The sequence below is a fragment of the Abramis brama genome (assembly GCF_963993115.1).
Source record: "Abramis brama genome assembly, chromosome: 7".
Taxonomy (NCBI): Eukaryota; Metazoa; Chordata; class Actinopteri; order Cypriniformes; family Leuciscidae; genus Abramis; species Abramis brama.
In genome coordinates this window covers 18,592,721-18,613,637 of record NC_139969.1, presented here as the reverse complement: position 1 = coordinate 18,613,637, position 20,917 = coordinate 18,592,721, and the positions used below count along the sequence as shown (strand labels likewise).

General features: G+C 38.4%; 1 protein-coding gene across 1 annotated transcript in view; it reads left to right on the top strand.

Moving 5' to 3' along the window:
- colec12 (collectin sub-family member 12) overlaps positions 1-20,917 on the top strand; it is a 29,746-nt gene that overhangs the window by 8,092 nt on the left and 737 nt on the right. Inside the window, exons 3-9 of the mRNA XM_084120038.1 lie at positions 12,639-12,761; positions 15,693-15,779; positions 16,345-17,388; positions 18,532-19,032; positions 20,175-20,317; positions 20,452-20,561; positions 20,742-20,884. Of these exons, the coding sequence (XP_083976164.1) occupies positions 12,639-12,761; positions 15,693-15,779; positions 16,345-17,388; positions 18,532-19,032; positions 20,175-20,317; positions 20,452-20,561; positions 20,742-20,884 (2,151 nt within the window). The remainder of the gene's footprint in view (positions 1-12,638; positions 12,762-15,692; positions 15,780-16,344; positions 17,389-18,531; positions 19,033-20,174; positions 20,318-20,451; positions 20,562-20,741; positions 20,885-20,917) is intronic.

The following is a 20,917-nucleotide window of genomic DNA, read 5'->3' as shown; positions in this document are numbered from 1 at the left end:
ATCTGTTTTGCGGAACTGGCCAAGACAGAGGCACAGTGCCTTTGTTTCTGAGACTTTGATTACTTTGGCTGTCAAGGGAACTGATGCATGGTATTATTCTTGATCGGGCTACGTTTTTTTTTTTACTTTTTCAATGTATAATTTAACTCGGATAAGCATTCATAAATTCTAAATTATTGTGAAAAAGCAAGGATTTCTTCCACTGATGGCTGACATTTGTACTGTAATAATTTTGAACTATGGCACAATGTATTTTTCTTCATGGTACATCTGTAGTTTAATTGGACATGGCTCCACTGAGTGTTGTAACAATGCGAACACATCCCCATTTCATTTTTAGTAGTTTGTTTTTTATGTCTCCCAGTGTAATTAGTGTTTATATTTGTTTCTCAGTTATTTGCGCAATGGGTGGAGTTGCACCGTTTTCCTGGTGTTTGTTGCACTTTGTTCTGTTACGTGTCAAGCATGCCTGGCATGGAAGTTTATTAAAGAGCTTGGTGGTTTTATTGGCTGCGTAAAGTGATGAAGCTTTTGAGTGCTCTTAGGCGATTCTGGCTTATGTCAGGCTAAGCTTAGTTGCTGCGGTAACGAACAGCCTTCCACTGTGACGGCTGCTGATTGCTGAGTCAGGATCCAGGCCTTGCGGTGGGCCACCCACTAGCATGAACCTTTCCTGCTCCAAACCCCCTGACTCACACTCCTCCCGCCAGCGCAGATGACAGTGCCCCTGCTAGAACATTCCATACACAGTAAAGAGGTTAGAGGGACAGTTCAGCCAAGGAATTTCTTAAAGACTCTTTACATAGTCCTTTGTGACCATGGCTGTCAAACTCCAAAAAGAACAAAAAACACCATAAAAGTATCATGAAAGTTGTTCATGCGTTTCCATATGAAAGTCTTTCGAAGGCTTTGCATGAAAAATGGCTTTGCGTCTAAAATTTAAAGGTACAGTACGACATTCTGGGCTCTTGATTTTTATCAGTGGTTAAAAACATAAAATTTCTTTTATTTTTAACTAAATATTAAATGAAAAATCTCCTATAATGTAATGTATAATGTATAAGGTTATTATTCACCAATAAATGTACATTCACCTCAAATCTAGAACAAAGAAGCTAGAAAAAAAATAGATATATAAAAAAAGAATATACATTAATAAAATGACAACTCTTAAACTAAAATGAAAATGTAAAAATAAAATCTAATTCAAAAATATTAATAAATACTATAATAGTATATAAATAATCCACCTAATGTTGTCTTTTGTGGTCTTTATCCTTGTTTTTATCCTTTTTTGAGCTTGACAGCCCCTGGTTGTTGTATGGCAAGGACTGCATAACAATTTTACAGATAATTCTACTTTTGTGTTGCACTGAAAATCAATAGGCCATAGATTAAATAATGACATAATTTACATATTTGCATGAACTGTCCCTTTAAGAAGAGAAGAAAGTGTTTCACAATTCTAAATGGCTTTAAAGGGATAGTCCACCCAAAAATGAATATTCTGTAATCATTTACTCACCCTCATGTCATTCCAAACCTGTAAGACCTCTGTTCATCTTCAGAACACAAATGAATGAAGATCGGAGCGCTTTCTGTCCCTCTGTTGACAGCAACTACCAATTTGGTGCTTCAAAAAGTTCGTAAAAAAATCAATATGAATTGAGCGGTTCAGTCCAAATTTTCTGAAGAGACTCGATCGCTTTATATGAACAGATTGAATTTAGGCTTTTATTCACATATAAACATTGATCAGCGAACATAAACAGAAGCTCACCCGTAACTGCTTGTTGCGCGAGAAAAAAACTCATTGGTTCTTGTAGAAGCTCAAACGTGCTGCGTAACACGAGAATGAGCCTCATTGGTTCTCACATGTGAAGCGAACATGCTTGAGCTTCCGTTTACCACAACTGATGTGTGAGTTGATGAATGTTTATGTGAATAAAAGCCTAAATTCAATCTGTTCATAAATAGATCGTGTCTCTTCAGAAAATTTGGACAAAACCGCTCGATTCATATGGATTAGCTTTACGATCTCTTTTTCAAGCATCAAAGTGGTAGTTGTGTAGCTGTCAAAGGAGGAACAGAAATCATTCAGATTTCATCAAAAAGATCTTCATTTGTGTTCCGAAGATGAATGAAAGTCTTGCGGGTTTGGAACAACATGAGGGAGAGTAATTAATGACAGAATTTTCATTTTTGGGTGAACTATCCCTTTAATGCCTGTTGTGTTTTTGCTCTGTTTGAATTTGGATGCAGGAATTGTTGACTCTGAACTATGCCATTAATTCCTTGAAGGATCATTGTTTAGTGCTGTAATTTACTCTCTTGCCTTTTTGTTTCCAAGCATGTTCTTTGGCAAACATACTGACGAAATGAGATCATGCCTCTGAGACTGAAGATATGAAACAAATGTCACCCGGTAATTGTGTATGCAGAAAACAGGAAAATCAGTATCCCTCTTCACTGCAAGTTATGATTTTCAGCTGACATCAGAATCATATTGTAAATCAGTGTGTAATATAACTCTATGGCTCTGTGGTAACACTCTTTATTGTCCGCTTATTATGTGTTATTGAAGAAACATGTAGCCTACATAACAATTCAATTATCATTCAAGCAAGTTTCTCTGAGGAGAGGTACTACATTTATATGACTATGTATCCAGACCCCAAAATAATCTGCAATAGCTCAGAGGGTCTTTTCCCCCCTCTTTCTCTGTCATGAAAGTTGAGGGCCGGATTCCAGAACATTACAGTGTTCTGAATAAGGGGGCTGTTTTGAATCTCCTTGGATACATCTAGATGACATCACATTACTGTCAAGAGCAATGAGCCGTATTGAAAATTGGTTCAGGCAGCAGTACATTTGTGGGAGGTGTTCTTTTCATTAGCCCCTGCAGTCTCCTCTCAGTTCCTTATAAAACCTTAACCATAAAATATTGAAAGCAAACCTTTATTTCGTAATATGATTTCTATCACTGAGGTCATTAGCATGAGTCCATCTTTAAATAAAATGCTTTAGCCTTGAGGCTGTTAAGTTAAACTACGTTTGAATTCTGCTTAATGCTATGTACTATTGTACACTGTATGACACATCTTTTTTAAACTAAATAAGTTAAAAATTCAAAATTTCTAGATACTAGGGATTTAGAAACAAAAATATCTGCTAAGCGAATGTAAATAACCTATATGTGAATGTAAACAGAAATTAAAAATGATTTAATTGTATAAGTTAAGAATGCAGATGCAGTATGCAACAATAGAATGTGTTAATAATGATTTATATACTATAGTTTTATTTTTATATTTTCAGTTTTTTAACTTGTTTTAGTAAATCTGTTATGTGCTTTTGTCATTTTTTTTATTTAACATTTTTATTTAGTTTAATTTTTAGTACTTCAGCTTTGAACTTAAAGGTGCCCTAGAATTTGAAATTGAATTTATCTTGGCATAGTTAAATAACAAGAGTTCAGTACATGGACATGACATACAGTCTCAAACACCATTGTTTTCTCCTTCTTATTTAAATCTCGTTTTTGAAAAACACCCCTGCAAAATAGGCGAATCTCCACATAACACCGACTGTGACCCAACAGTCGGGATCATTAATATGTACGCCTCCAAAAATGTGCATATGCCCATAGATATCATATATAAACGCTAGATGTCTTATGGCGTAGTCACTTCCGGCATCACCGTTCGGCCATCTTGTCACAGGCAGGCTTAAAGGTGAACTAAGTAACTTTTTTACCTTAACTGAACAGCTTCGGAGTCACTGGAATGGTTATATTACTTATTTCGGGTTGAATGGTGGTCGTTTCGCACCCCCCTGGTGCCCGTGAGCGGAAAATCCGCACTTGCAACTTTGAGCCGGCGGGCCACCGCGTCAGGAAGTATCGCGTGATATCAGGTCTCGCGATGTAACGAATTGCTTTACGGCCAAAAGAAATCTGCTAAAATGCTGTCATTATTGCGCTCCCTCACACTGTTCGAACCCGAATGAAGAAGACGTTTTAAAGAATGTCCCATCTGCTTTGATGTCGTTGATCTACTAGCCTCTGGTGTCTGAGAATCGCCAACGAGTTTTTACAACAGTGTTGTCAAATATCTATTCCGAAGCTGTAGGGGGAGCTCTAGAAAGAAACCTGCGAGCAAAAAGCGAGAATACAGCGAAGAAATCCCGAAATTACTGAGCCCTGTAAGGTGAGTGATCAGCACGCACACAAATCCTCGTATCTCGCTGAAATCTTGACGGATTTACAAACGGTTTGGTTTGGTAAACGTTATTAACGTGGCTATAATTCCGAATGCTTGAACATGTATGTTATAATTATTCATATGTATGCAGTGTATGTATGCAGTGTCATAACTACATTTCTGACGTTTGTAACAAACCAAACCGTTTGAAAATCGGTAGAAAATTGAGCAAGTTATGGTTATTTAAAAGTACATGCACCATTAAACGAGTGAGCGAGCTGTCTGTGGCAAGATGGCCGCCACGTGCGGACGTCGACCTCCATTGGCCAGCAGCGCACACGAGACATCTAGCGTTTGCATATGCCAGCCCATGTTCAAGGCCAGGCGGAACTGCGCAGCCGAATCATCGTCCGAATAATTTTTCTTCAAGAGACATCATGGCTTGCAAACGAGCAAAGCATGGCAGTTGCTCAGTGTTTGGATGTACAAATGAACACAAAGGTATTTTTTTAGTTCCTTCATCCGAGCCTCTGAAGAACCAGTGGGTTATGTAAATGTCTGATGTGTAATTGTTCAAGTTCAGACAGATAATCTTTCTCTCAAAAGTCGTTCAATACGGTTTATGCATCAGTAAATCAAGCCAGTGACTAAACGATCAACTTCACGTTGTTTCTCTTAGTAGGATGAAAATAATCTTACTTAAACTGTGATTAATATACAGATAGCGATCAAAGAACAATCCCTTTCCAGTCGCCCTAGCTGTCAATCACACAGTGCGAGTTTATCTGGACACTTGCCAAAACTCGTTATGAAATCAATGACGCTGTTACACTGCACAACGAAGCTCTTACTGTACGTACATCATGTTTGCATTGGTGAAATCATTAGTGAGAGTGCAGAAACTGCGTTGCAATGATAAGATCTTCATTCACGCGATCAACAGGCTTACACTGAAGTCTCACAGCAGCCAATCACAGCAGTGGGCGTTTACACTGAAGTCTCACACAGACACGCCCCTTCAAACAGAGTGTTCAAATCAGAGGCTAAAATCAGGCTAGGAAAAATGCCTTTTATTTCTAAATTATAACAAATTTTGCCATGCAACTATTCACATTTCTGTCAGGTCTCTCTATATGGCCAGTTTATTTGAAACTCATTTGGCATTGGTTGACGCTCAATTCAAAACTATTGCAACTGCTGTAGATTTGTACTTTGTACAAACTGTGAATGTAGCTTTTTTTAGCTTTTTTGTGCTTTATGCTTGTGAGTGAAGAGGCTACAAAGGATGTATCCCATTCCCACTGCACACTAAGCCACTCGAGAACAACGCCAGGACTTTGCAATGACTGTACATAATGTTAGTTCTATATGTACATTTGTAAGGAGTAGACTAAAAGAGTTATTTTGCATTTTATATTGTGCAATTAAAAACAACAACAATAAAAATAACATATTGTGTGCTGGAATAAGAACAAGGTGATGTCACTTCACTCAAGTCATTGCTAAATTCTCCATGTATCAAGCACTTTCTGCATCAATCACCAAGACAGACATTACGTCAAATAAATAACTTCATATAAATTGAGGGTCAGGTTAAATTATAAGCATAATACTGTTAAACCATTTGGAAAAGTAGGAGGAGAAGAATGGATTTAAAGGCACTTGCATTTATTTAGTGCAATAGACCAATATCAAGAACAGAATCTCTCTTTTAGCTCATTAGCCAGAGGCTCTTGGCTTCGGATTTTGATTTCCTGTCTCAGATTCTGAGTGGGATCTGCCTGTCTGGCTGGCTGTGAATTCTCTCTGTTTTTGTCTCCACACATTTTCCATACATCCTTTTTAGGATTTCCTCTTAAGGATGTGCTTTATTCCACATTGTATTTCTACAGTAATACAATACAGATGATTTCCAGGGCTCCACATAAGCATCTACATGGACGCTGGTCTTTTCTCAATATTTTCATTCTAAGCTGCAAGAACAAAATATGTTTAATTTATCTTGAATGACCATTAACCAGTTATTCAAGCTGTTGAGAAGCTGTTTTCACAATCACTAGTTCTCATTCTTTTAGAGTCTCACTGGATTTCTAAAACTGCACATGGCCTTGATCACATAAGGAAATAATTGGAGCTGAAAACAGCCCACACGTGTCCCAGTGATTCTGCCAATGTCTTAGGAAAGACTTTATTGCCTTTCTCTGAACTCCAGAGAGGATTTATTCCTATTTCTGCCTTTATTTTGTTGCTGATGTCATAAAAAAAACTGTCGGATCCAGAATCGTTACAAAGATGTTCTATAAATTGCTTGCTGTTGATTTGTTTGTATCAAAACTGCATGTGTCTTATTACATTTGAGCAGAGACAAGTAAACAAAGGCTTCATGTCGTAGCCCAACCATGAGTGTGTAAGAATCTGCAGGAATTATAACCTGGATTGTTAGTCATTTTCTATAAAGATTCGATCTCATGAATCTACTCGCTCAATCAAAATGCTCCAGTTTAATTGGCTGTGCTATTGGTCCAGACCTATTCCACACGGATACACCAGATTTGGTGGCATGTTCAAGCTGTTCATAAGTTAACATCTCTCTAAAATATGCTACAGAATTCACTTCCTTTACCCAAGTTGCATTTAAAATGAGGTTAAAGTCAGTAACATAAAGGGTTCTTTGACGAAATCATTCCTTGCATCCAAACTGTAAGCTGAGCTGACATTTTAGATGTTTGTTCTTCAGTCCTTGGCATGGTGGAATGATGTATCAAATGTTCTCTTGCATCCTTTGATTCCCCCCCCCCTCTCTTTAATATGCTCCAGATGGTTGTGCCCATTTAAAGTGTTATAAACCTGTTTGCTGTCAAAAAAGGGGGAAAAAATGTTGATGCATGGCATGCTAGTAGTGTGGAGCTGTACAGTTCAGAGGTTTATAAACATAATGGTGTAGTAATTTGTCTCTGTAGTTACCCCCTTTTTTAAAGCGTTACTTGTTAACATTCCAGAGAGGGGGCTTTTGAGGGACGCTGGGGGCATGATGATTGGATCCAGAGAGGTTCACAAAGTTTGCTATTTCTGGTGCTACACAACTGAATTGCAAGAATTGCATGTGAATAGTATTTCATTTGAGTCTTGTTGTGAGTGATGATTCCAGATGTGAGCAGTGGCCAGATATTGCATCCAGAGTAGCATATACTTAACATGATGAAACTCGTTGTTTTCTTATGTTGAAATAAACCACAATGACATACAGCAAGGGTTTGTTTCCTTCATCTTCAGAGACTGACTGAGTCTGTTTTTACTAGTTGACCATGCTTAATCATTTCACACTTCTGGTCTTCAAGATGTGTCCAGTCACAAAACGATGGCCAACATGAAATGAGTAGAGGTAAGGCTTGAATGAAATTATAAAGGAAAAAATACTTTATTATCACAGCTTTTGCACATTTGTTGCATGCAGATCATGCAGATAAGGCTATAATTATTATCAAATGACTAAAGAATTGTTTTTCTCAAATGCCTGGACTCTGATTGGACCCTGAGGAGTTCATTGCTCAGATTGGCTTAATGTATCTCTAACTATTCATTAGCTTTCAAACTGTAGGTCACAATAGCTCAAACATTTGAACGTTAAGGAAGGCATCATTAAACATAATTATGAATCAGCCACCCACAGTAAATGTGCGAGCAAGTTCTAAAAAAAAAAAATTGTAAAGGCTACTTGAGGCCTTTATGGTTTATGTGAGACCAAATTAGACGGCCTTTGGAGATCTTGGGTGATTTCTCACTTTTAACTACATTTGTCTCATTGTCCTGGAATAAGGCTGGGATCATGGTTGGTCATTCTCCCTCTTACCCTGTATAACCAAGTAGAAACAAGTGTGCCGCACAAGTCCTGAAAAGTGAAGCCAAAACGTTTTGATCCCCCCCCCCCCAGGTGACTGAATGCATTATAGGTCATAAACCCCACCCTCTCAATGTAATCTAATGGGACGTGAGTCAAAACAAACAATCAAATTACACTTCAAATATATTTTTTCCAAAGATGGTTTCTGTCATTTTAGGTAGTTTTTATCACGCTGATGTAAGTTCAAGTATTCCGTTTTTTAAATAAGTTTGGTTTTAGTTAGTTATTTGATGCTATAAAAACAGGAATGTGGCGTCATGATTGGCAGCTGTGATTCACAGCTTCTCTGAGCGAAGTAGTCACTGAGGCACCAACAGATTTTTTTCGGGATCTTCAGGAGCTTTAACTTTAATTTCTACATTTCCGTAGCTGGTTATTTCACACCGACATAAAGAGTTGTTCTGCAGTAAACTGTACTAACCGTTTCTGCGGGAATGTGGGCGGGGCCTTGATACCGTGGTTTCACTTCACGCTCACAACTGCGCAGACTCGAGACTCAAGATGGATTTCAGTATTCTTAAAAATGAGAAAATACTATAAAGAGACAATTGAAAAGTTAAAACCTACTATAATTTATGCTAAAACTAGAATAATAAAAGTAGCAAGAGCATATTTTAAATCATTCAAGGGCACAAAAACTTCCCCTAATTGAAGAATCCCCGTTCCATATTTTGTCACAGTACCAAATCAAAACATGGACCACTTTCTGTGTGTACTGTAGTGTGGAAAAAATTATTTTTGTTGCCATGGAAATTTCCATCATAAGTGTTCTGTTGCATTGGGCAAGTGTGAGTGGGTCTTATAGCAGGTACAAAGAAAAAAGAGAAGTACAGGAATTTTCTTTGAGCGACTTCCTGAGTCTAAATGAAACACAGCTGTTGCACAGGCATTGATGCGGGCCTCAGTCTCTCTCTCTCTCTCTCTCTCTCTCTCTCTCTCTCTCTCTCTCTCTCTCTCGCTCTCTCTCTCTCTCTCTCTCTCTCTCTCTCTCTCCCTCCCAATCTCCTGCCACAGCTTAACAACCTCATCTCACTCAGAGTTAAAGCAGCACTTTTGTTCTCCAACTTTTAATATGATCCATCATGAGATCCAAACTCTGAAGTGTTGACTAGGATAACCGTCATCCAATGCACATTAACATACAGTGGGATTCGCCTGTTTTGTGTTATGCTTTAACTTCATTCAGGCTGTTTGACTAGTTATTTTCTCATTGGGAATTTCCTGGACCTGAACCAGTCACTGCTGGCCTGTTGAAATTAACTCTAGCCACTTTCCAGACCCTCCCTAAAGCCCTGTATTAAAGGGCAAGATATGGTCATCCATTCCAGGGCCTCAGTTTGTTTTTCCCTATAGGTTTTCTTATGTGTGTGAGTTACAAACATTAAATGTGTGGGTGTTTGGATATGTGTCCGAATTTTTATAGAGACTGTTGTCATGTACGGTCCACATAGACTGCATTAATACATTTGGCAAGTGTGTGAGAGGTTTGAACAAGGAAACATTTTAAGTAAGGATGGGAATCGTGAAGAAATGACCAAGTCAGATTCTGATTATAATTCCTATATAGAACAATTCTAGTTCTTTAAAGAATCCATTATCAATTGTTTTTGTACCTTTAGGAATACATATTGGAAAAAGAAATACAATTCCTTTGCCATTTGATGACATAATTTCAATAATAAAATAAAAAAACATTTATATTTAACATAAATGCAAAAATGCAGCATCTCATTTGCATTTAAAGGGACACACAAAAATGGAGTGTTTTTGCTCACACCCAAAAAGGGGCAACTTTGACAAGCTATAATAAATTATCTGGGGGGTATTTTGAGCTGAAATTTCACAGGCACATTCTGGGGACACCATAGATTTATATTACATCTTGTGAAAAGGGGCATAATATGTCACCTTTAAAACTCATCTTTGATCACCAACATGACATATTTAAACGTTTTTTCCTGTGAAAAAAAATTCTTCATGCCTTAAAATAGCTTAATTTATTATACGCGGATTCATGAATATGCTAATTAGCCCCGCCTCCACTCACACAAGCTCAGAGATTCACTCAGCCAACTTATTGAGGTAAATTAATATGATTAGCCTTTTGCTTGACTATTTTATCAAACAGCTAATAATGTGTTGCTAATGTTACACAAACTATGCCAAAAAAACCTGAATAAGAAGCAGTTTTCTTTCCCAACGCTAGTGTAAGTGGAACATGTTTGCTTGTTCCCTGTCTGTTGTTACAAAGTGCAAATTTAAGTGTCCCGTCTTGGAATTCCTGCTATCTGAAAGAACACATCTGTATTTCTTCAGTTAAATCAGCTTTTCCCTCCTGATTTTGAAAGCATGTGTGAAAAGGAGCAAGCTGTGTTGCAATCTAGCTTCAGTGCTGTAAGTCAGGAGCAATTTGTCCATCTCTAGTTAATAGTTTTCATTAGGTGAAAGAAACACAGCAATAAACACTCTACAGCAATGTAAAAGTGATGCATTTATTGTTTTCTTTTCTCTCTCTCTCCTTTGCACACCCCAGTGACCCATAGCCAGAGGTTGTAATGTTGCTTGTTTACATGGTGCGGTTTGGTTATAGTTGAGTGAGGGTGGGTAGGCATCTTCTGATATCCCCCACACAGACCACCTCACCAAATCCTCGATGTAAACCCCCCCTACATCCGGGGCCATAGCTCGGAGGGCCCTTTGAGGCGCTCTGCCATGATGTTTACACAGATGTGTGGGTCTAAGGACAAGCTCCTCAGCGACCTGCTCACCCCCCAGCTCTCTCCTGGGGCTTTCATTTTAGCCTGACCTGGATGCCATGGCTGCCACTCCGACCATATGCTGATAAGTCAAACAAGGATGTGAGCCTCATTGGAATGTTTGGAGTGTTTCTGGAGATAGTGGACATGTTTATTTGCTAAGCCTCAACTTAAACACAACAGGGGTCATCTTTACTTTCTGCTGCAGCAAGAACATGCAGCGTGTGGCGAATTTGACGTCATAGTCTGTTATGACCATACAAACTTGTGGTTTGTCCTAGTGGGACACTGTTTACGGTTGACTGCTTATTCCCTCTGGACCGAAAGAAAAAACAATTTGGCTCAATGGTAATCTGAACCAGACTGACACAAATCAGTCATTCATGTTCAGGACAAGCATGACACATGGTCTCTCGCTGCAGTAAGCCCCAATGGTGTAGTTTCAGCTTGACTCTTGAAAACAAACAGAGAGGCAGTTATTCGCTTACACCATCATGTGGTGAAACACCGTGATCTCTAAAGCTGCTTTGCGTGAAATCACTGAAATAGTTGTTTGTCCCTTGGAATTTTGTGTTTTGTTTTTTTCTTCAAGTAATTTCCTGACGGTGTTTCAGATGTTTTGACAGTTTATGTTTGGCAATTCTAAACTTAGCCATGTCTAAAACTTGAATGAAAAGCATAGGTCATCATCAACATGTCAAACATTATGATTAAAGACCATAAAAATACGCTAATGCAATAAAAAAGTGTAACACTTTACAATAAGGTCTCATTTGTTTAGATTAGTTAATGTATTAATTAACATGAATGAACTAACAACAAGCAATACATTTGTTACAGTATTTATTCATCTTTGTTAATGTTAGTTAATAAAAATACAGTTGTTCATTGTTTGTTCATGTTAGTTCACAGTGCATTAACTAATGTTATTACAGGGCTTTGTGGAATACTTGATTCTGATTGGTCAGTCGTGCCACTCAGTGGTATGTTATTTCCCAAAATAACCGGTAAAAACTGATAATCCATGCTCATCTGGGTAACTGTCACTAAAGTCGGCGCTTTACACTTGCTAGTAATGTTTTTTCTTCGTGGAAGTTTTGCGTTTGTTGAGCTAATAAAATATTCAAATCAATAATAACTGGTTTCATACAAACGCTGCTGCCATTTTTCACTTTGCGTCGGGGTGATGATCACTCCGTCGGGGGGGTTTCTGCGATAATAACCGGCTGGATGTACATTAACCCTTTCTTAACAAATACAACTTTTAATTTTATGTATTAGTAAATGTTGAAATTAACATTAACTAAGATTAATACATTCTGTCAAAGTAGTGTTCATTCTTAGTTCATGTTAACAAAAGTGAAACTACTGTAAACTAATGAAACCTTATTATAAAGTGTTGCCAAAAAAAAAACACAAATATTGTGATTATTTACTTTCTATACGTAAATATCAAAAGAAGATATTTTAAAGAATGTTTTTATTCATGCAATGTAAGTCAATCAGGTCCAAAACAACATTGGACCCTACTGAAAAAAAGAGACATTCTTCAAAATATCTTCTTTTATGTCACACAGAAGAAAGTCGTACAGGTTTGGAACAACATTAGGCTGAGTAAATGATGATTTGTGAGTGAACTATCCCTTTAAGGAACCAAAGGTTCCATGATTTTTCCTGTTGGAGTTTGAGTCATTTAAGAATGAGGGATTGAGGGATATGTATTTACATCATGCTGAAAAGCATTTTCAATGTTTGATGCAATGCTCTTTTGTGTTGCAGGTATCCAGGAGGGAAGTGAATGCACTAAATGTAAAAATGACTGGGCTCTGAGGGTGGCCATTGCTCTTCTGTATGTGCTTTGTGCTCTGCTCACCATAGCTGTGGCTGTGCTGGGATACAAAGGTAGGAATTCCTCTGATCGTTGTTTTTGAAGATACTCTCTCATTCATCTTTTAGAGTCATTTAGAGCCTTCTTTCACACTGAAGATTACAGTACAGACTCCTGCTGTACTGCAAAATTCCTGCTGTCTGTTGTTTAGACCAGAAACCTGGAAAATCTAGGTTCATTGGGTTTATACTTTTTTTTTATGTCCAACTAATATCAAGAATGTGCCATAATTTTTAACATTCACCATAATTTATTCTGTTCAGTTTTGAACTTTGGCTCACTTTTTTTTTGTCCTGACATAAGGCAACTGTATTGCACCATAGAAACAAGATAGTTTTCCAAATATTTTCAATCAGACTGTGGCATCTGCTTTCTATATTAGCTGGGAAAGCCAGAACACTGTGAAACAAAGCATCGTGGTTTATTTTGTCTGGTGCTAAAAATCAGGATAAGATAATGCACATTATTGTCTTCCAGGCGGCCACTGTAAATTAGAGGTATTTTTCTAGTTTTCGTATATAGTTTGATTTTAAGTAATTTTAGTCAGTTATGTGTTTAAACATTCCTATTTACCTTATGAAGAAGCCCCATCCCTTTTAAGCGCTGTGCTCGTTGTGTTCTGTCTTCCGGTTTGTATTTCCACATTATAAAGGTAAGATCTTACGGATTTATGAATGACCCATTCATTTTAAAATCTTCCTGGTCTACTGACATTTGTTTTGACATCAGCTTCAAACATTATAGTGCTCATGATAACTTTCGTTAACTCTACAATAAGTAAATACACTTCATAATATTATAAGGCATTACGAAATAAGTTAAATTTAATAACCTTATTGTTAAAAACATTATTTTTGAATGTTCTCTGAACTTTCGAAATGTCCAGTTTAAAAGGGTTATTCTTGGTTATGCAAAAGTCTATTTTATCATTTTGCAAACATAATGGGAACGTTACTTTTGAATGTTCTCTGATTTACAACTAAATGTTTCAGGTTTATTAAATTTATTCCATGAACAATGTATAAGTAATTTTTTATTTTTTTTTGAGAACATTATTAAAGACCAGATAACTTTGAAGGAATGTTTTATCAAAGTTACTGGGAGAATATTTGTTCATATCTTTAAGTGAACCTTGACAGAACATTCCCTGTTAGCTGGATAGACAGACAGACAGACAGACAGATACAGTAGATAGATACACACATACAACAATGTATACCAAATGTATACCTTGAATGCAATGCAAGTCATTTTGGATAAAAGTATCTGTAAATGATTATCATACAATAAGACTAAAATAAGACTGTACACTCATTCACTAATATTGATTTTTTTTCTACTTTCATCCCTGTATCTTTGAACATGTCTCCTTGCTTATTTACCTTTCAGTGTATTTGATCTGATTGTCCAGATCATGTGTCCATTGAGTCCATATGTGTCCTCTGGATCTCTAAAGCCCTAATGCCAACCAGATGAGAAGACCATGTAAAGCAGCAAGTCTCACTGTAAACCTGCTCTGCACACTGCACAGGAGATTTTATGCCTTATCAGCAATTTGTTGTCCCGAAACCCACAGGTTGATTGACAGGGACTTTGTGGCATTCTGAATGCAGTTCCTGTTTCCTTTGTTGGCAGTGCCAGAGTGAATCATGGTCACTTTATTGCTTATTCTGTATCACTTCTAAACTGTCTCCTGAACAGCTAAATATCAACAAGAGTTTTAATTGCATGTTCAGATTTAGTCCAGTTAGTGTCTCAGTGGTCTTTGGTGCATATTTAGATTGAGGCCTAATACAGCTAAGAAAACCATTCTACTAAACTCCATTCAAAAATAACATGGCTTATACAAGAAAGAAAGGAGAGTGGGAGATAGAATGAGGGCAGGAGACTGAGAGGAGGAACTGGCAGTGTTGACCCCACGCTGACAGACTCCCAGTGTGAAAATGACCAACAAGCCTTTGAAATGGACCTCCATGTTTTGTTTTTCCCCTACAGCATATATTTTTTTTGTGTTTGGTTACACAAGCACAGTCAGGAATGCTAACACCCTAGATCTTTGATGTGTTTGAGTTTGCTGTCAGTGAATTGCTGAGTGCTGCATGTCTGAATGAAACACGAGAGGTCACACGAGTTGAAATAGTGATAGTAAATACACTAGAGAGCAAAGATTGCAAAGATGACTTTATTTTTTCATTCATGTTTGACCGCCAGGGAGATATTCAATGGGATAAACACTGGGATCAAGAGGGGGCTTTGAAGCCATACCAGGACTTTGTCATAATAGACTGTAAGATCGTGTTCTGACCGTTCCAAAGAAAAAGATGAATGTGACGGTTGGTATTTTAATCATATACCACTTACTAAAAGAATCAACCAGAATGCATAGTGAAAGCGCCCTCTAGTGCTGCATGTGAACACTAGAACTCTAGAATCAAGACTAACGTAAGATGTTTACAACATTGTACATAAGTACATAAATGGCCTAGTCATGGTTATGGCAGGTTATTTTAACATTTTAGCCCTTGGGCATCTTAAACTGGGGTTTCATTATTGTACAAATCAGGGATGAGACCAAAATATGTCCTTGAATATCTAAAGTGGTGCTAGCAAGACTGCTGGGAATTACCACAAAGGCTCAGGAGATGCTCAGATAAAGACTCCTCAGGATCCTTTCCAAATTCCAGAGGAAATGAAGTGTCATGTATTTCCTGCATGATTGTATGTGTGGAATTTATGTTGTATTTGTATGCATGTGCACTGAAAGTTAAAATTGTTGAATCATGTCCACAGGTCAAAATGATCAGCATTTTGAAGGAAATTTCAGAGATGAATCTCAAGCAGCCTCTTGACTCTTTATTAAAAGTGCATCCTTCAGGATTTATAGTATACTTGTAGTACATAGTACAGACAAGGTTTGACTGGCATCTGTAATGTGTGTCCCACAGTGGTCCAAAGGATGGATAATGTAACAGAAGGTATGGAGACTTATGGAGGGAAAATCATGGCTGTAGAGACAGACCTCAAGAAACTTGGTAAGTAGACCTGAGATGTTGCCCTATTAATATCACATAACTGGCAAAATTTCTGTCCTATCTATTAATTTTTTTTCACACATTCAATTATTTGAATACACATTTTCTCTGATGAGCATGTTTTGAATTTCTGAATTAAAATGTATATTTTAAATAAAATGTATATTATTTTGTGGCATTACGTAATATAATATTATTATTATTTAACAATTCTGCTTCACTGCTTATATTCATGTGGTGGGACCTTTTTATGTCAAGGCAAGGTTAGTACAGGTTGTATTATATAATGTGTGATTTCAATGAATTAATAATGCATGATATGTGTAAAACAATTGTCTTGAAAAATATTTTTAAAAATATATATATAAAATATATAAATATTTTAAATATATATTTTACTTTTTACTTGGTTAAAAGTCATTAAAATGAATAAAGAACAGCCATTAAACATTGCATTCAATTAATCATTAAATATTTATAATGGACTCTCTTATCCGTCATTGGCTCAGCTGCTCTGAATCCATTTTTTGTTTTCACTTCATGAACTTCTATATTTGATGTGCAGATGATCAAACGGGAGAGAAGTCAGAGAACGCCACCAGTGAACTCCTCTCATTCAAGTTGGAAATTCAGACCTTGCAGAAGCAACTCAGTGACGTTGCCATGAAGGCTTCTAGCAACAGAGCTGTTCTCGATGACCTACAGCTAGCCGGCGAGGACATACAGAGCGGACACCTCTCACTGCGAGATCTGCTGGAGAGCAACGTCAACGTCATCAACAAAGTAAACCGCACCTTAAACTTATACAGCGGTGTGATTGACAGACTAAAGACTGACACTGTGCAGCTCCAGACGAATCTTCAGGTGCAGGCAGATGAACAGGGACGAAACACTCACAGCATCAGCACTCTGAACTTCACCCAGACCCAGCAGAGGAGCCTCCTCAGCACCCTCCAGAGGTCAGTGGAAGACACTAGCCAGGCTGTCCAGAGGCTTAAGAATGACTATCAGAGCCTTCAGCAGGTGGCTAGGCAGACCAAAGCGGATGCCGACTGGCTGAGGGAGAAGGTGCTGAACCTTCAGGCCTTAGCTGCTAATAATTCTGCACTGACTCGCTCTAACAGTGACTCTCTGGAGGACGTGACCTCTCAGCTGAACTCGCTTTCAGAGCAGGTGCAGAACGCCTCGGCCATCACCGACGGCCACGACCAGAGCCTGCGTGAGCTCATGGACCAGCAGCGAGACCACGACAATGCCACTTCCATGAAGTTTGATGCACTAGAGGCACATCTTGACCGCAACGAGGGGGAAATGGACCGCATTACAGGGAATGTTAGCTTCGCCACGCAGCTGCTCGGAGCGATCAGCATGGACCTGAATGGCCTGCGCACCTGCGCCGAGACGGTGACCCAGCACTCGGACCTGCTGCTGGGGCTCAACAACAGTGTGGCAGAAACTAAGGCAGACAGCACAGAGCTCAAAGCCCAGCAGGAGGAACTCGCTGCCAGGCTCGACAAAGAGGTCAGCAGCCTCTCTATAGTCATGGAGGAAATGAAACTGGTCGACAGCAAACACTCGCAGCTCATCACAAACTTCACTATCCTTCAGGGTAAGAGCCGAGGCTATCAAATAATGACTATTTAATACAATTCTGTTTTGTTATACACAATTGAATAATTCCTTTTTATATTTTATTATTATTGTTATACAAAATATTACAGCTGGGGTCGGCAACCTATGGCACGTGTGCCAACATTGGCATGGGGGAGGGATAATCATTGGCACATGACAATAGCTAAAGAGGTGTATGTATTAAATTTAAATCCCTCGAACTTGCATACGGACGTAAATTTCGAGGTAATCTTTCATCATAGTCACATTGCCTGTTTTATTAAGTTAGAAGGATCTATAAATACTATTAAACAGTGAGATTGTGAGAATCTCACTGTTAGTGAGAAACAGTGCGCAAGCTAATTGATTTAGGCAAGCTAATTAATGGTGTAATAATAAATCTGAATTCAGAAAACAGGATCATGTAGCCTGTATAAATTATTTTAAAAGATTACTTTATTTTAAAAATATAGATGACACTTTACATTAAGGTTCCATTAGTTAACTACATTATGTCGAGTTCACACTGCACGATTTTATCCCCAATTTTCACTCACCAACAGATTTTGCAAAAATTGCAGACAAATGCGCCAATATCAAAACATTTGCATGACCAGCTGCAACAGCAGCACTGTCACGTTGTTTTGGTTTGTTTTTGTTTTCATGTCTTTTAATTTGTAATTTTGCCTTAGTCATGTTTCCTGCTTCCTGTTTGTCACGTGATTCCCTGTTCCCTTCATGTGATCCTGTCATGTGCTTTCCTGGTTCATGTGTCTTGTTCTGATTGGTTCCCTTGTCGACATGTCATGTTCTCATTGGGTCCTTGTTGATTATTCACAGGTGTGTCTTGTTAAGTTATTTGTATAAATAGCCCTCATGTTTCTATTGTCTCTTGTCGAGTATTGTTCCCTGTACTGCTGTTGGTGAGTTTATGTTCTCGAGTCGAGTCGAGTCGAGTCGAGTCGAGTCGAGTCGAGTCGAGTCGAGTCGAGTGTATTTCATTCAGGTTTGGATATTAATAAACAGATCCACTGGAGGCGAGTTTATACGAACCAAAGTGCAGTTTATTAAATACAAAAAAATGCATTTTGTGCTTTTAGACAATCAAGTAGAAGATACTTTTTTTTGTCATTAATTTCAGGTCCTCCTGGTCCAAGAGGTCCTCGGGGAGACAAAGGGTCCCAGGGACTGCCTGGCAAAGCTGGACAGAAAGGTGAAAGTGGTGAAAAAGGAGGACCTGGTATTGCTGGGCCTAAAGGAGAAAGGGGTCCAACGGGGCCTCCTGGTGTGCCAGGGTTGAAAGGGCCACCTGGTTCAAGAGGAAGCCCTGGGTCAAAGGGTTCACGAGGATCAGGGGGCAGGGCAGGGCCTTCAGGAGAGAAAGGTGACCCCGGTATACCTGGTCTGCCTGGAAGAGATGGTCAGCCAGGTCCTCCTGGGCCCCAGGGGCCCCAGGGACTCAGAGGGCCAGCTGGGCCTGCAGGATTGGAAGGCGCCCGTGGGCCCGTTGGCCCCATTGGCCCCATTGGCCCACCTGGACCTCCTGGAATACCAGGACATCCTGCTTCAGTATTTGTGCCCCCGGTAGATCCCCAAGGCTTTGTCAACCGCCAGGTAGCGCCGCCCCCAACAAGTACACCAGGTACAAGCTTTTCTTATGTTCTCTTTCACTGTTTAGGGTTTATACAGAATAAATAATTCCGATTTTATGTAATGTGGATAGTTTTGATATAAAATAAGGATCTCAAAATATTTGCCATTTGTACTCTGAGATGTATTTTGTTTATTTGTATATAAGTTAAAGTGTTTTAAATATTACATTTCATGTAGTGTGTAATATAGCTTTTACTAAATGTAAACTAAATTTTAAAGATCAAATTGCACGACAAATTTAGTTATTGTCTCATAAAAGAAAGAATCGATTCTGAACTGTTGAAACGAGTTGTCAGCAATTCCAGTCTCACTTCCTGTTGCAAACCTACATAACAATGTAACATATTTGCATAATGCCAGCCTTTGGTCCTCATTGGCTGCTTTATTGACTGCTCTACATTGACTCGCCCTCAAACACTGTAGTTGTAGCTGAGGCCTGGAAGAGTTTGGTTTGTTTTGTCGACATATTGAGAAGATGCTATTTTCAACGCTGCAAATCCTTTTTGCAACTTTTAATGCACTTCAAAAGGATGAGGACTCATGCTGGAATTGATACGGTAAAACATTTTACAGTCTATGGGTAAAACCCGACACCATTGTTACTGTGTATCAAGCGCCGAGGAAGCTTCCAGTGCTGAAATTCAGATATGGCAATAGGCGTTTCGTTTCCAACTTGCGCTGTGAGCGGTAGACCAATCACAACAGACTGGGCCATCTGACCAATCAGAGTAGGCTTTTAGAAAGGAGGGGTACTAGAGACTGGATCCTTGGTCGAACCGTTTCAGACACTGTGAGAAAGAGGTGATGTGCAATTAAAATATTTGTAAACCTAATGTTGGAGACCTCCAAAACAAAATTTGGAACCTTTAAAGTAGCAAAATTGGGGCACTTTAAAAGTTGTCAATTTCACTAACCACGCTTTAGTATGTAACTGGTGTTACTTTTTGAAAACGTTTGTATAGGGACAGTACAAAAACATGAAAAACTAAAGATGCATTGCACATAGAGATTATAGCACATGCTATATACCGATGCACTGAATTATACAGTACATAACCAGTCTGTATTTCTCATAAGTGCTACTTTTTTAACAATATTTCTTATGTATATTTTTTTATTTTTTTATCTAAGGGTGCCCACCTCAGTGGAAGAGCTTCAGAGACAAATGTTACTATTTCTCAGCTCCACCAGAAATTCTGAACTTTGATGAAACGAAGGAAAGTTGCAACAACAAGAGTTCATCTATGCTGATTATCAATGATGAAGATGAGCAGGTAAATCTTGGATACTATTCTTGAATATGTAATGCGTCTTAATTAAACAGCATTATCTATATTACTCTTGAGTTTTAGACCTAATATCACTATACATTTGTGTTACACAATGCACTCTTTATTATCTATCACAGCTATGGATAAAGAGGCAGATTTCTGGAAAGGGCTACTTTTGGCTGGGCCTCACAGACAGTGCAGAGGAAAACATCTGGAGATGGGTGGATGGGAGCCTGCCCAACTATACGTGAGTAGATAACAATGCATGTAATGAAATACCCATGAACTATTATTATTACTCCAGTGTATATAAGTGTACATAATACATAATGTAATGTGTATCCAGTGAGGATTCACAGTAATATAGAGGAGAGATTACAGTGTTAGGAGACAATCCCCATTAGTCACATCTGATTTTAATTGAAAGGAAATGGAAACCTGGGCAGCCTGATAACTGGAGCCATGGTCATGAAGCGGGGGAAGACTGTGCAGGTTTAATACACGAGGGCAGTTGGAACGACTTTTTCTGCACAGAACGCATTGGTTTCATTTGTGAACGAACTAATGAATGTAAGTTCCGATTCTTGTTTCCTGCATATATTT